The sequence below is a fragment of the Mastigoproctus giganteus genome, chromosome 4, assembly GCF_048544385.1.
Source record: "Mastigoproctus giganteus isolate SK-2022 chromosome 4, ASM4854438v1, whole genome shotgun sequence".
In the NCBI taxonomy this organism is placed as follows: Eukaryota; Metazoa; Arthropoda; class Arachnida; order Uropygi; family Thelyphonidae; genus Mastigoproctus; species Mastigoproctus giganteus.
In genome coordinates, this window is record NC_143578.1 from 3,595,835 (window position 1) to 3,611,607 (window position 15,773).

A 15,773-nucleotide genomic window follows, 5' to 3' on the forward strand; every position below is an offset into this window, starting at 1 on the left:
ACGGGGCCACCTCCTCTCAACCGCCCGAACCTTGCTAACTCGCGCCTGGACACTCCAGCTCTGCAGATGAAAGGCGCAAAGAGATCACCAGAGTCAAAGTAGACCTTACGAGGTGTGGCTACCCCATCGATGTCCTTAACAGATGTGATCTACAAGCACGCGACAACGTGACGACCAACAGCAACGCCAACAGTGACGAGTCTTCCACGAGGGCATTCATCCCATACTACCCTAACCTGTCACAGCAGATCGGTAGAATCTTAAAATCGCATGGGGTAAAGTGCATCCAACTCCCAGGCAAGAAACTGCATTCTCTCCTTTCCAACATAAAAACACCTGTCCCCACCCTTCTACAGAGTGGTGTGGTCTATCGCATCTCTTGCCGTGACTGCACGAGCTGCTACTTTGGAGAGACTGGTCGTCGTCTCGAGAAACACCTTTCAGAACATAAAAGGGCGATCCGTTTGGCGGATGTAGAACACTCAGCTATTGCCGAGCATGTCTGGACAACCCACCACGACATCGACCCACACCGCGATGTCGTGGTTGTAGACAAGTCCCACCATTACCTAAGGCGCACCTGGTTGGAATCGTTAAGTATAAAATGCTCGGATACCTCGTTGAACAGGAACAGTGGTTGTCAACTTAACCCCATCACAGAAACAGTAATTCTGTCCATGGACAAATGCTGGCCACGTCACCACCATATGTCACAGCCACAAACATCAACAAACAATTAACCACGTGTCTCACGCACCATCCTGGCAGTGCATCTCTATTCTAACTGCCATTCAAAGTATTTTAATCTGATGAAGGCTGCCACCCAGCCGAAAGCTAATTCATTTATCATAGTTTTAATGCTCTGTGTAACAAAAATAAATAAATTATGAATCCAGAGCACGCAGGCGTGTTTTATTATGTACAATGATGTGGTCACAAAAGAACTGGATGCAGGGAATAACTTTGATATTATATATATTTGGATCTTAGAAAGGCTTTTGAGACTGTTGCACAAATTGGAGTAGTGTGGCATTGGAGGCAAATTGCTGCTATGGATAAAGGGATGATTGAGGCGGAGAAGACAGAGAGTGGTAATTAATGGACACTGCTCATTGTGGACTAATGTTATTAGTGGAGTCCCTCAGGGTTCCCTGTTGGGTCCATTATTGTTTTCTGTATATATAAATGATATTGATGATGGTATATTAAGCTAATGTCCAGGTTTGCAGACGATACAAAGGTTGGCTGGGTTGTTAAGGACGCTACTGACGCTATGCTGCTGCTGCAACAGGATCTGTAAAGGTTGAGCAGATGGGCTGAGAGGTGGCAAATGAAGTTTAACATTCACAAATGTAAAGTACTACATATGGGGAAACAGCAACCCCAGAGCAACATATCAACTCTGTGGTACTACATTGACAGTGGTAGAGAATGAAAAGGACCTGGGGGTAATTGTGCAGGCAGATATGAAGTTCTCTGAGCAGTGCAGATGGGCTGCAATAGTAGCTCATGGTGTCTTGTCAATGATATACAGGAATTTTTCTAGCAGGGATTAGGAGGTGATTATTCCCTTCTATAAAGCAATGGTCAGACCACACCTTGAGTACTGTATACAGGTCTGGAGGCCTCATTTCAAGAAGGATGTAGAGCTGCTGGAAGGTACGAGTACAGAGAAGGCCAACAAGATTAGTGAATGGAACAAAGGGTTGCGCTTATGAAGAAAGGCTTAAGTTTTGCAAATTACAATATCTGGGGACTAGGCACCAGCGAGGTGATCTGATAGAGGTGTATAAATCCTTGAATGGTTTGAGCATGCTCAATGCCGATGGGATTTTTCCTCTTGCTCAGAATAATCACCTCAGAGGGCATAAATTCAGATTGAGGAAAGACAGATGTAGGATAGATGTGCGGAAATTTGCCTTTCGCCACCGGGTAGTTGTTTGGTTGAACAGACTTCCATCCCTTATTGTGGAAGTTGATAGCCTAAATAAATTTAAGGCTCAGCTGGACAGGTGTTTCGAATGAACGGAGGGGTGAAATGGAAGTGTTTTTTTTTTTTTTTTTTGGCTGATGCTGCATAAGCTTGCTTTCTTGCATCATATGCCTCTACTAATGCTAATGCTTTGCCAAGGATTTCTCATAATCTGCCTTTGCTTGGCTAATCTCCTTTGTGACTTGGTTACAGACCAGCTTATATCTATCATAGACGTCCATGTCACCCATTAATTTTTATGTATACCATGCATTTTACTTCTCTGTCATATGTCTCATTAGTTCATCATCTGTCATCCATTTAGGCCTAAACCTTGAATAGTATTTCTTAGTTGGTATGTAAAGCCTAGTAGCTTCCAAGATAAATTCTTTGAATGCTTCCCATTTTGAATTGCTGTTGGTAACATCATCAGTTGGTCCCACTGTATAGAATTGAAATACTGTCTCAGACCATCGTAGTCGCCTTTACAAAAGCAAAAACCCTTCCCTTTACCCCTGATGGTTGTTACCTCTTTGAGTAAATCCCATTTCAGCACACTGATCACTGCCACCTAGTGGTTGCTTTATATGCAGATTCTTAATGAATGAAGAATCATTACTGATATTCAGATCAAGAGTATTACTCCCTCTATTTGCCTCCCGAACATGCTGATGTAGAAACAGTCATCTAATAAATCCACAAAAGCCGTGCTAGTGTGTGAGTGACCAACCCACAAATTCCAGTCAATATCTGGGAAATTAAAATCCCCCATTATAAGACTCTCTGATTTTTCTGGCCCACTCTATTTCCCTGTACAGTTTCTTATTATACTCATCAGAGTCATTAGGCCTATAGCACACTGCTACTCTCAATTTTGATCTTCCAATGCTTATGTCCCAGCAAACTGACTCGACACAGCACCATCCAGCGATATCGACTGGCTTCACTTCCTTGTATTTTGTGTTTCTTAACTAATAGCATAACACCTCCTCCCTTCCTATCCTGTCTATCTTTTCTGTACACATTGGTCTCCCCAAATTCCAGTTCTGCATTCCTTATATCTTTGTGACGCCACGTCTCTGATATCCCAATGATATCTTCCTTTGATGTTTTGAGCAATACCTCAAATTCATCAAATTTATTTACCAAACTCCTAGCATTGGTGTACATGCAAGTATACATGCACCTGTTCCTATTCTTACTACCCTAACACAACCCATGTGTTTACTTGTACTGCAATGACTCCCATTAGTCTCTGAAATACCCTGCATCTTGTTTTCCAGGCTGCTGCTCATTCCAATAGAAACAGCGTAAGAATCACTTTCACCTCTGCCAGTGGCTACTGTTAATCTATTAGTCCTTGTATCCTCCCAAGCTAGCAGTTTTCCAACCCACCTAACAACTGACCTACCCCTTGAGCTTTGCACAATCTTTCCATCGCCGAATTGATCGACAAGGCTCTCATCATATACTCCCACCTATCGTGTCTGGGCAGAATTGCTGACACTTTTAAATTCAACCGTAATTCACGGCTTTTTTTCAACAGTGACCTGTACTTGTTAAGTAATTAATGTTTCTGATTCTGCTCAGGTTGCTACAAACTGAATAGGTATTTTGCATTTACATTCACACATGAGGAATTCTTTAAGGATGGGGATGCCTGAAGTTTATCAAATTCCTGTCAGGGAACTGAATGGTTTTGTGATAATTGAGTGGAAAGTATAAGAGAATTGAAGCTAACATTTGTGGTGGATGGGATTTTTCTGTCCATTTATAAGGCAACCAGTGAAAGAGGCAAGCAGGCCTTTAGCCATGATTTGGAGTGTGTGCGTGGATTCAGCAGCAGTTTCTGTGGACTTAAGATGTGGAAATGGATTCCCAGTTCACAAGGGTGAAGGTAAGAGTGACATTAGTAATTACAGGCCTGTTAACTTGATATCTGTTCCAGGGAAAATAATGGAGGTCTCTTTTGCTAAAGAAGTAAGTTAGAACCATATTGACCTGAATTCAGTTATACTGCACTCATATCATGGATTCATTAAGGGATAATTTTGACTGACAAATCTGATTGGATTCTCTGATGTAGTAACAAAGGACCTGGATGCAGAAAATTTAGAAAATTATTTTCTGCATACAGGAAATAAAAATCACATACTTTAATTTCAGAAAAGCTTTTGATACCATTGTTCATAAAATATTGCTGTACAAACTGGCATTAAGGGTAAGTTGCAGCTGTGAATAAAGGGTGGCTCACTGGGAGAAAACATAGAGTGGTTATCAATGGGAATTTTTCTTCTTTTTTCTGACTAATGTTAGGGAATGAATGAGAGTAATTAGAGAATGACTCCTCCGTAGCCAAGTGGGCAGGAGCGGCAGTGTCGTAGCACACGCTTCTTGATTAGACCCGGGTTCGAGCCTGTGACTACCAAATACGGAGGATGCGGAATGACCACCACATATCCCCGGAGCAATATGGCCTTAGTTGCTAATGCTCCTAAAAAAAAACCCGACAACAGCAATTAGAGAATGCTACTGCAACAAGATATAAAAAAAATTAGGCAGATGGGAGCAGTGGTAACTGATGTTTAACAGTCAAAAATGCAAGGTACTGCATTTGGGTTGCTATAATTGTTGATTAACATACCAACTGTGTGGTACCCCATTTAGGGCAATGGATAATGAAAAACACCTGGGGGGGGGTGTAATTGTACAATCAGTTATGAACTTCTCTGAGAAGTGCAGACAGGCTGTCAGTATAGCTTGTGGGGTTTTGTTGATTATATAAAGAAATTTTATCCTGCAGGGATAAGGAGGTGATTATGCTGTTTCCTAAGGCAATGGTTAAGCTTTATTTTGAGTATTTTATTTTTAAAATATTTGTTAGTTGGTTTTTGACATTGCAATTCTGAAAGGAATTTGTTAATGGATGTCACTGGTATTAGTGAACATATGTATGTAATTTAACAGAAAGAAACTAAATTTTATCTGCTGTTGGAATTTTTTCATTTTGCAATTAAAATCAAAATTTGAAGGTGGCTGCATGAGCACCAATACAAAATACAAATTCACAGCTGTCAAACCATGACAACATGGTTTGCCATTTCATCATGTATTCATGTTTATCCCATGCATACATTATGAAATGAATGGCTAGTATATTCCTATATATTCTTTCTTTTTGATTTTTTTTTGTCCTTTTATGTTTTATGATCTTGGCAGCCCAAGTTGGTCATAATGGGAGATTTTGAATTTAGAACGTAATAATCTGACTTCTTTTTCTGTCAACCAAGTGTACTCTACACTTGGTTGACAGCAAAGAAGTCAGATTATTACGTTCTAAATATTAAATTTCACTGTCATCATTGTTTTTTGGTGTGTTAAGTTACATTCATACTACAAACTCTTCTGTCTCCAGATTTTATATTCACTGTACAACTGGGAGATTCACTGACTAGTCAAAGTAGAAATAGTTTTAAGAATTTTTACGTTGACCCTTTTTTATTTCTGCCATATTTTAAATAAAAGAATGTTGGTTTTATATTTCATATTTATCAGCTTGTTATGTGTATTATTAAATATATGGTGTTTAATTAAATTAGAAAATGGGCAAGGTTTTCTGAACTGAATTATCTCTTTGACTTTTCTTATTACAGAAGAAAATGCCTCAGATAATGCTCTCTCAATGTATGCAAGATTCTAGCAACAGCCTAAATAAGAATTCTATTCTTGGGTGAGTTTTTTTTTTTTTTTTTTGGTACTGTTTGTTTTATATCAGGTATATTAGATTAATTATATAGATAATGAAGTCCGTACCATGAAGAAAATCCCTTTTTCATTTAATGTTAAAATATATAGGTATAAGTTAAGAAAACATGATTGCTCTTTTCTTTCATCTTATCAGAAATACTGTATTTAACCATCACAAGATTTTTGTTTTCCTGGGAAAATGTTGCCTAAAAGTCCCTGTGTCTTATAGCCCAAAGTTATATACTACGTCCATGTAGTGATCTTCTGATCTCCTGTGGCTTGAGAAAATATGGTTAAAACTTTAGTGGCCTGAAGAGGTAGTTTTTAGTGTGTATGACCAGTTAATATCAGAAGCAACAAAAAGGATAGTGTTCAATTAGGAGTTCTTAACCAAGGAGGCTCTCTAGAGGAGTGAGAGAGCATCCCAAAATATTCTTTTTTTTTTTTTTTTTGTTTATTTAATAAATTTTATTTTTTACTTCAGTTTTAAGTTGAAATACACAGACAGTGGCTTTAAACAACGTCTTTTCAAATTACAATAAGGATGTTAAGCTATTGTGAAAGTACAAAAAAGGCTAAGAACTGTTTTAAAAGCATTGATATATGAGGAATGGCCCAAATGGATGGAGGCACCAAATTTCAAAAAGATGAATGAAGCAACTAATAACTTCACAGGCATGGCCAGATGAAAAATTCATTGGAGTTAGTGAAATACAAGACAGTTGCCTACCAAGTTTTTGAAGAAAATGAAAAATTGGACAATAACTTGAGTGATGAGTGTAACAATAACAGTAACAAGTTTGGCATTCTACAAAAACTATAAGATTTTACACTGACATTTTTTATTTAGTAAATAAACACTTGTGAATTTGGGCCAAATATATACACTAAAATATTCCCAAAAGTTGCCATCTAAAATGTTGGTGTATCTTTTCATTCAGAAAATATGGTAACCATAATCATAGTCTATAATTCTATGTCAAACATAGAATCATTAGTGATTCCTAATAGTTTCCAAACCTATTTCTGTAATGAACTCAAGACAGAAAATTTGTTTGGTGACAGTGGCCAAGCGTCATGCAGAATTCATTTCTTTGGAAGACAGAGAAATGCATTTTTACTAAAAGAATCGGAAAAGTGTATATTGAGGGCACTTTCAAAATTTCACAGACTTTGTTTTTACAAGTCTATGTTATTATGGCAAAAATGCATGGAGGTGTGCATCCAATGATGTATGCTCTTCTCTTGAATAAGCTGTGATCTACATATGGCAGATTATTTGGTATGATTCTCCAGGTTCAATCCCGAATGCAACCTATAAAACTTAATTGCAACTTTTAGGTATTTTAGGTGGTAGATGACTTTCATCAACCGGTGAAATACCACCACTTTGCTTATTGGAGGCTTGAAGTGGTGAAACCCATGTTTAGTCTCTAGAGCAAAGTTTCCGGCATCTCCCTCCCCCCATACTTCTCCTTCAACCCATGCACGGTACTAAGTACTATAGGTTTTGATACCTTTTGTGTTTGGGGTTTTCATAAAAAAAAAAAAAAATAGCTATCAGTTACTCTCATATACAATACTTGAGACAATTATAGGAGATAACTGTCCCGAGTCTTGTACTTGCAGCAGGATCTATAAAAGTTGGACAGATGGGTTGAGAGGTGGAAACTGAAATTTAACATTGACAAAAGTATTGTGTATGGGTAATAGTAACCACAGAATAACGTACTAACTGTGCAGTACTACACTCAGGGTAGTGAAGAATGAAAAAGTCCTGGGGGAAATTGCACAGTCAGATATGAAGTTTTCTGAGCATTGCATCTGAGGTTGCCAATGCCCTGCTCTGGCAGTGTATTCTGCACTGATATACAGGAACTATTGCAGTTTCATACTGCAGTATGCTGTATTATATATACAGCATACTGCAGTATGCAGTATGCTACATATCATATCTGCTGATTCAGATATGATATGTAGAATAAACTTGCAAACTTACTTTCAAAGTTTGCAAGTTAAGAAAACTTGTTTAACATGCAAACTGCTGCCTGGGTCATATCCCTGATCTATAAAGTTTATTAAAAATATGAAATTGTCTGTCTTGAGACAGACATCATTCATAAGATGTACTGTGAAACTATCCCATGAATGGGAGATAGTGTGGAAAATTTCTATTTAGTTTGTATATAATATTTTAAAAAAAGTGATATATTTTAAGTATCTTTAATCATACTTTCTCATTTCATGTGTAAAATGTCATGATGTTAATTTTTTTTTTTAATCTTAATATTTTAAGTTAAATAACTGACCACTGAAATTAATGTTTGAGCAGTTAACATGATTTTATTTTCAGCACCGTATTAGGAGAATGTGCCAGTGTCCAAGGAACTCTTGGAAATGAACTTCTAAACTATCAAACAGAAGTAGAAAAGACTGTATTAAATCCAATGTCAAGTTTATTAGAGGTGAATATATTAAATAAATAAAGATCATTTTAATTAGCTGTATTAAATATATTTTATTGTCATTATAAAAAAAAATGTCCTCAAAATATCCTTGAAAATAAATAAATACACAATTTGTATTTATTTCATTTGGAGAAAAAAAAAATCTCAATTTAAATCATCTAAATTCCTACTCTTTTTTTTTTTTTTTTTTTTTTTAATATGAATAAACATTAAACCATTTTACTTCTTTTATATTATAACTCGTGAACTGCTAGAACAAGTCTCTCATAAGATTATGATATAAAATTAACATTTACCAAGCAACAACATTTTAGCACTGACAAGCAACCTATGTAGATCCAGCCTACTTGGATTATAAAACTATATATCTCCCCTATCTAATAACTTTTTTTATGTCCAGAGTGCAATAAGAGTCCCTTGTCTTCCATGATTGCAAAATATTATCAGTGCTTCTGTAGTGGGATTTTCTGTTTTAAGCAATTACTAGAACACTTCTCTGAGGTAGAAGAAAACCAAGCCAACTAATTTTAAAGGAACTGGCAAGGGTATGTATCAAGCCATTCAGGATAATTGCAAGAATTTGGATTGTAAAATCTTGGAAATCATGGAAAAGGCATGGACGTAATGATTAAGAATACAATATAAGGTAGAATTAGTATTCTGAATGGAAAAGCATAGCTTTGAAAAGACAAAATCTTGTTTAACTAGCCTGAAAAAAAAATTGTAGTGTCATTCATTAATCGGATACAGGAAATAACTTTGACATTGTTTATCTGGGCTTGAAAGATATTTCACTCGGTCCTGCATGAGAGATTAATCTGCGATTTCTGTATTAAGTTAGAAAGACTGAAATCACATGTAATATCCTTTTTTTTTTTTTAATGAAAACAACAAACACGAGAGGTATTAGAACCTGTACTACTTAGTACCATGCATGGGTTGGAGGTTGAAGAGAAAGAAGATATTTGTTGACATTAGACTTGAACTTCTGTAGATTATAATTTTCAGGAAATAAATATAAAGGAAGGTGGTTCTAGAGAATGGAAGTTGAATGAATTAATGAGGAAGAAGAAAAGTTGGTTCTGTGAGTTTGAAGTTGGACATTAAAAGAATGTTGACTGGTTGCGGCATGTGTTCAGATTAGTTTGGAAGAGAGAGCAGGAATTAAAGAAGACAATTCAGAAGGACTATGCCAATGAAAATGTCTATAGAAAAGGCATGCAGCAAAAATAGAACATCTATGAGACAGAGAGTGGAGGGACTCTGTTAGAGCTGAGTCATTAATTAACCTAATTGCCTCTTTTGAATGGAATCTAGAAGCCAGAGAGAGGTTTTGGGGGGTCACCGCCCAGATGTGGTAACAATATTCCATTATAGGGTGGATTTGTGATATGTACAGAGTGAACAGTTGTTTAGAAGAAAACAACTCTTCACTCTGGGTTTTCTCTTTTGTCGAGAGTAAAAGAGAAAACCCAGTTTTTTAGCTGCAGAGGAAGCAATATATGTAATGTGCTTAAGCAGAGAGAGAGAGAGAGAGAGAGGTCAGGGTAATCCCTAACAGAAATATATATTCTTGCCTAGAAATTTGAATGTCATCGAAGATAAGCATAGCAGAAGAAGAATACTTTTTTGTGCAGTATCAGACAGGACTGAGTTTAAGAAGGACTGAAATCAACTAAGTTATCTTTGCCCCACTGGAGAATTACCTGTAGATCAGCATTTAAAGAATTGGTATCTGGTATTCGAGAAGTTTAAGCTGTTTGAGCAGGGCAAGATTTCTCAAACTGAAAAGTGGAATGCAATGTGCTATCTTCAGCAATAAAATCTGACGCTGATAAAATCTGTGGAATGCTCTTTGAACGATGTTCTTGTCACCACGACATGGTGACAAGAACATGGTTCGAAGATGAGGAATTCACTCTGTTAGAGCTGAGTCATTAATTAATGACTTCCATTGCCCTGTGAGTGCACAGTTGACCATGAAGGGATGTAGATGGTCTGCAGGCATCTCCGTAGCCAGGTGGGCAGATGCAGCAGTGCGTAGCACACGCTTCTTGATAGACCGGGGTTTGAGCCCGTGACTACCAAATACAGAGGATGCAGAAAGGTCAGGGAATGACCACCGTGTATCCCAGAGCAATATGGCCTTAGTTGCTAATGCTCCTAAAAACCAAATAACAAACAAGCAGATGGTCTGCAAGGATGGACTGTTCAGAGATGCATTTAAATGTACCAGAGGTCCCAACGTATGCCATTTGAACATGCCTCAGACCATTACTGACCATCCACCTGCCTGAACAGTTCCTTGTTGACATGACGGGTGCATATCTTTGTGTGGTGTCCTCCAGCTGTGCACCCTCCCATCCATTAAAAATAATTGGAAACGGGACCCATTTCCAATCATTCCAATGTCCAGTGCTGACGCTCTTTTGCCCAGTTTAGGCATAGAGTCCTGTGTCGTGGTGTTAGCAATGGGACTCTGGTGGGTTGATGACTACCATAACCTATTACAGCTAGTGATCACCTGAAGGCCTTGGTGGAGATGTTTCTGGCACCTCCCTTGTTGAAGTCTGCAGTGATTTGTGCCACTGTCGTTCTCTGGTTGGCTGAAACAATGCGAGACAGACGTCGGCGGCCACATTCATGCACCACCTTTCTCCACCCACAGCGCTGTCCACAATGAGATGTTATTCTGGAAATGGCGTATTCCCGATACACTCTTGATACTGTCGAACAGGGATAGTGCAATTTCTGTACCACCTCCTTGATAGTGACCCATGCGTCAGGCATCCACTATCATCCCTCTTTCAAAGTCTGATAACTCACGATGTTTATCCATACTGACTTCAAATTGCCATCTACTTGAATGTAATGATGCTGATGCAGTGTACTCATATACCTCCCAAGTGGTGGGTTTGTCTACTAGCAAGAGGGGTGACAGCGTCGCGTTGCCTTTTAGTGTACATTCCCATTTAGACTTTTTTTTCCTGAAAACGTGCAGCAGGATCTAGAAAAGTTGGACAGATGGGCTGAGAGGTGGCAAATGAAGTTTAACATTGAAAAATGCAAAGTTTTGCATATAGGTAATAGTAACCCCAGAGTAACGTACTAACTGTGCAGTACTACACTCAGGGTAGTAAAAAATGAAAAACACTTGGTTGTAATTGTGCAGTCAGATATGAAGTTTTTTGAGCATTGCAGACAGGCTGCCAGTGCCCTGCTCTGGCAGCCTGTTCTGCAATGATATACAGGAACTTTGCTAGCAGGGATAAGAAGGTGATTATCCCCTTGTATAAGGCAATGGTGAGGCCACACCTTGAGTACTGCATGCAGGTCTGGAGACCTCATTTTAGGGAGGATGTAGAGCTGCTGGAATGAAAGAGTACAGAGAGGGGTAGTGAGATTAGTGAGAGGAACAAAGTGGTGCTCTTACCAAGAAAAGCTTTAGTTCTGCAAATTGTGCATCTGGAGACTAGGCACCTGTGAGGTGATCTGATTGAGGTGTGTAAATCTTTGAATGGTTTGAGCAAGCTCAATGCTGATGGGATTCTTCCTCTTATTCAGATTACACACTTGAGGGGGCATAAATTCAAATTGAGGAAAGACAGTTGCAGAGTAGATGTGCAGAAATTTGCATTTAGCCAGTGAGTGGTTGATTTCTGGAACAAATTTTCATCTGTCATTGTGGAAGTTGATACTGCTAATGCTCACTTGGGAGTGGTCTCTGATGAGCACAGTTGAAAGGTTTCACCATATTATTTCTCAAATGGTAAAAATATACCAAGGAAAATGGAGTCCAAGTAGGCAGACTACTTTTGGAATCTCGTATGGGAAACACCAATTATAAAAGGCAATAAACAACAAAATAAAGATTTTGTTATGAGGTAAACATTTTTTTAAATAGAATAAGGTTACCAGACCCATTGTTCAGTATTTAGTACTGTATGTAGCATTTTCTTAAAATATACGAAACCTTTTTTAATAGAAACTTAAAGTGTTTGACTTTAATTCCTTCTTCCTCAAAATTGATGGGTGTTATAGTAATATGATTGCCATATTTGAATTCAGCAGTATCAAATCTACAAAATTAACCAGTAGTGAAAAAAATGTTTTTTTTGTCAACCTTTGTTATTATTATATACATTTAACATGTTTATCTCTTTTAACTTACTTCCAGCCTGTATAAATAAATATTCTAATGTCACCATAAGTATTAGTATATGTGCCCATTTACTATTATTCTTGCCATACTGCTATACTTGCATAACTCACTATACTCCCTTAGACAATATCAAAATGGTGTGAGTGTAATAAAAGCCTCTGGCTTGTTTGTACTGTATGGCTACTATAATAATTCAGTGAGAATGATATAGTGTTAAGTGAAATTCATCGTTTATACCATGTGATTAAGTTTTAAGATGTTTATGGAAATGTTATCAGATCAGTCTACTCTTAATACAGTTGACTACATTTCAAGATTCTGCTGAATCCTATCTTCAAGCTTTTTTGGGGAGGGGGGTGGAATAATATATTGATTGATTGTAAAGATTAAATGCACAAGGCATAATATGATATGGGTTTAAATTAACTATATAATATCGGTGTAGATATACCATAATTTACCCATAAATTAAACTACTTACGTAGTGTGAAAGGCATCGAGATACAATTAAAAATTATGCCTTTCACACCACGTAAGTAGCTTAATTTATGGTTAAACTATGGTGTATCTACACTGATATTTTATAATTGTTTCATTGTAGATTGATGTGATAGTAATATACAAGGTGTCTGCGCTAGAGGTATCCAAAAATACACACACATATCTCAGCATCTATAAGGTGTATTAAAATAATTTTTTTGTTATTATACAGAGTAACTCACCAAGTTTTTATGAAGGTTAGTAAAGTTCAATGTAGGCACCTTTTGTAACCTGACAGATGTCAAAATGATACTCTAGCTCTTGCCAAGTGTTTTCCAGCCTCTGAGGCATTATTAGAACAACTGCTTCAACGATATGCTGTTTCAAATCAGTCCTTTTTTTTTTTTTTTTTTTTTCATAGAGCCCACAGTGATGGGACACACTTACCTTGGCATGCTGCAGATCTTTGCTGTTCCACAGATTCCCCCGGGTTTCAGCAAGATGGTGTTCCGCCACACTTCCATCGAGATGTTACCACATTTTTGAATAAGACTTTTCCTGGACGTTGGATCGGAAGAGCAGGCCCAACTTGGCCACCGAGACCTCCGGATATGACTCCATTGGACATTTTTGCATGGGGATTTGTTAAAGACTGTGTACCAGAGAAAAGTTTGGGATTTGGATGATTTGAAACAGCGTATTGTTGAAGCAGTTGCTCTCTAATAACGCCTGAGATGCAGGAAACACTCAGCAAGAGCTCAAGTATCATTTTGACATCTTTCGAGGTAGCCAGGTGGGCAGGAGCAGCAGTGCATAGCACACGCTTCTTGATTAGACCGGGGTTTGAGCCCGTGACCACCAAATACGGAGGATGCGGTAAGGTCAGGGAATGACCACCACATATCCCCAGAGCAATATGGCCTTAGTTGCTAATGCTCCTAAAAACCAAATAACAAACAGACATCTGTCGAGCTACAAAAGGTGCCCACATTGTACTTTACTAACCTTCATATTGGTGAGTTACTCTGTATAATAACAAAAAAATTATTTTAATACACCTTATAGATGCTGAGATATGTGTGTGTATTTTTGGATACCTCTAGCCGGATACTCTGTATTATATGATATACTGGGTGGTTATAAAATAAGTTTCCCTATTCAGGAGGCCCTGAATATGGCCTCCTGAATCCGGGAGATGTGCGGAAATTTGAACTAATTTGAAACTGTAAACATGAGATAGAATACTTAACTTAGGATTAGATTTTAATATCAGAATTTAGAAATCTACAGATATTGTTCTATGTGCTTTCCTTCACTTGAGATGACATTCTGAAAACAGAGGACTGTGTGACACAGCATCTTATTGGGGATGTTGGCTACATGCTGTTTAATGCTTGCTTTCAAATTGACAAGTGTCTTTGTGCTGCCATGGTAAACTCTGTCTTTCAGGTATCCCCATAACCAGAAATCACAGGGATTCAGATGTGGTGATCGGGCTGGTGAGAACTGCGGATAGTCTCTAGAAATTATGCGATCATTTCTGAAAGTTGAATGGAGCAGTTCCTTCACTTGTTGACCAATGTGGAGAGGGGCACCATCTTGCATGAACACTATGGTCTCCAAGCATTGCCTTTCTTTCAGAGTGGGAATAATGTGATCTCTTAGAAGAGCGCAATTCCATGCACTAGTTACCGTACACCTTACGGGGGGGGGGGAGCAAGAGGTGTAAACTCTTCAAAGAAAAATGGTCTGAAACTCTGCTGTGAATCCACGCCATACCGTAATGTATGGAGTTTGTAGTGGTCTTTCGTGCACAGCAGATGGACGAGAAGTTCCCCATATTCGGCAGGTTTGTGCATTTCAGCCCCGTGAAGAGTGAAATGTGCCTCATCAGACCACAAGATCACTCGAACCCATGTATTGTCAAATTCCATACAAGCCAGAATTAGAGGAAAGCAAAGTCTATTCATTGTTGCTGATCACAAGTCTTTAGTTTTTGCACTACATGAATCTTGTATGGGAACCAGTGTAAAATTATTCGAAGCACTTTACATACAGTAGACCAAGGAAGGTTCAGATCTCTTGACATACCTTTGGCACTACTGACTAGTAGTGTTTGCATTCTGACCATTGCATCTGGCACTTCATCCACTACCTCTGTTCTGATACGTGGTTGTCTGGTCCACTGCCTGGAATTACACCTGAATTCCCCAGTCGGTTGCTTGAAATTTCTTTATTATAGTGGAATCTCATTAATATAAAGTTCAAGGGACCTAAATTTTCATGTTTTGTAATAACAAGGTTTGTAGAAACGAGGTCCCTCAAAGGTGTCAAAATTTTACGTTTTTTTTTTTTTTTTTTTTTTTTTTGTACATACTGTATATCTAAGAATAATAATATCAAAAATAAATTAATAAAATAAAAACAAAAGCCTTGTCTAACAATATAGTAATAGGAAAAACATATTTTTTAAAGATTTTATTTTATTTGTAAGATAAACTAAGAGAAAACTAAGAAAAACTAAGTTGATTATTACAAAATGAAAATATTGTACAGTATATATTTTGATATATACAATATTTTAGTATCACAATAAAAAGAATTACAATCTTAATTTAAAAGGAGACATACAAACCAATAACCTTTTAATAAATTAATCTAATTTAAAGAAAGAATCCAGTGTTGTTTGCATAGTTTTTGTCCTATATGCATTTTTAACTACAGCACAGACTTATCAAATGCAATAGTTGTTTCTTTATCAATGTTACTGCAGGCGAACACATTCTCTATTATGTTCAATGCAATTTGGGCATCTTTTTTTTAGATGCCAGTGTGCCCACTTTTTCACTGTCGCTGGTAACAAAAACATCGTTTTGTTTGGTAACCAGCAGCTCTTCTGGTGTTGGCCTTGCAGTGGTACCAACTTCATCATCCATCTTCACAA

General features: G+C 37.6%; 1 protein-coding gene across 2 annotated transcripts in view; it reads left to right on the forward strand.

Moving 5' to 3' along the window:
• Positions 1–15,773, forward strand: part of LOC150086342 (rho GTPase-activating protein 44-like) — a 412,704-nt gene that overhangs the window by 212,979 nt on the left and 183,952 nt on the right. For both annotated transcript variants that reach the window (XM_090371315.1, XM_090371316.1), the window contains exons 3-4: positions 5,626–5,702; positions 8,073–8,184. In XM_090371315.1, coding sequence (XP_090227441.1) covers positions 5,626–5,702; positions 8,073–8,184 — 189 coding nt within the window. The remainder of the gene's footprint in view (positions 1–5,625; positions 5,703–8,072; positions 8,185–15,773) is intronic.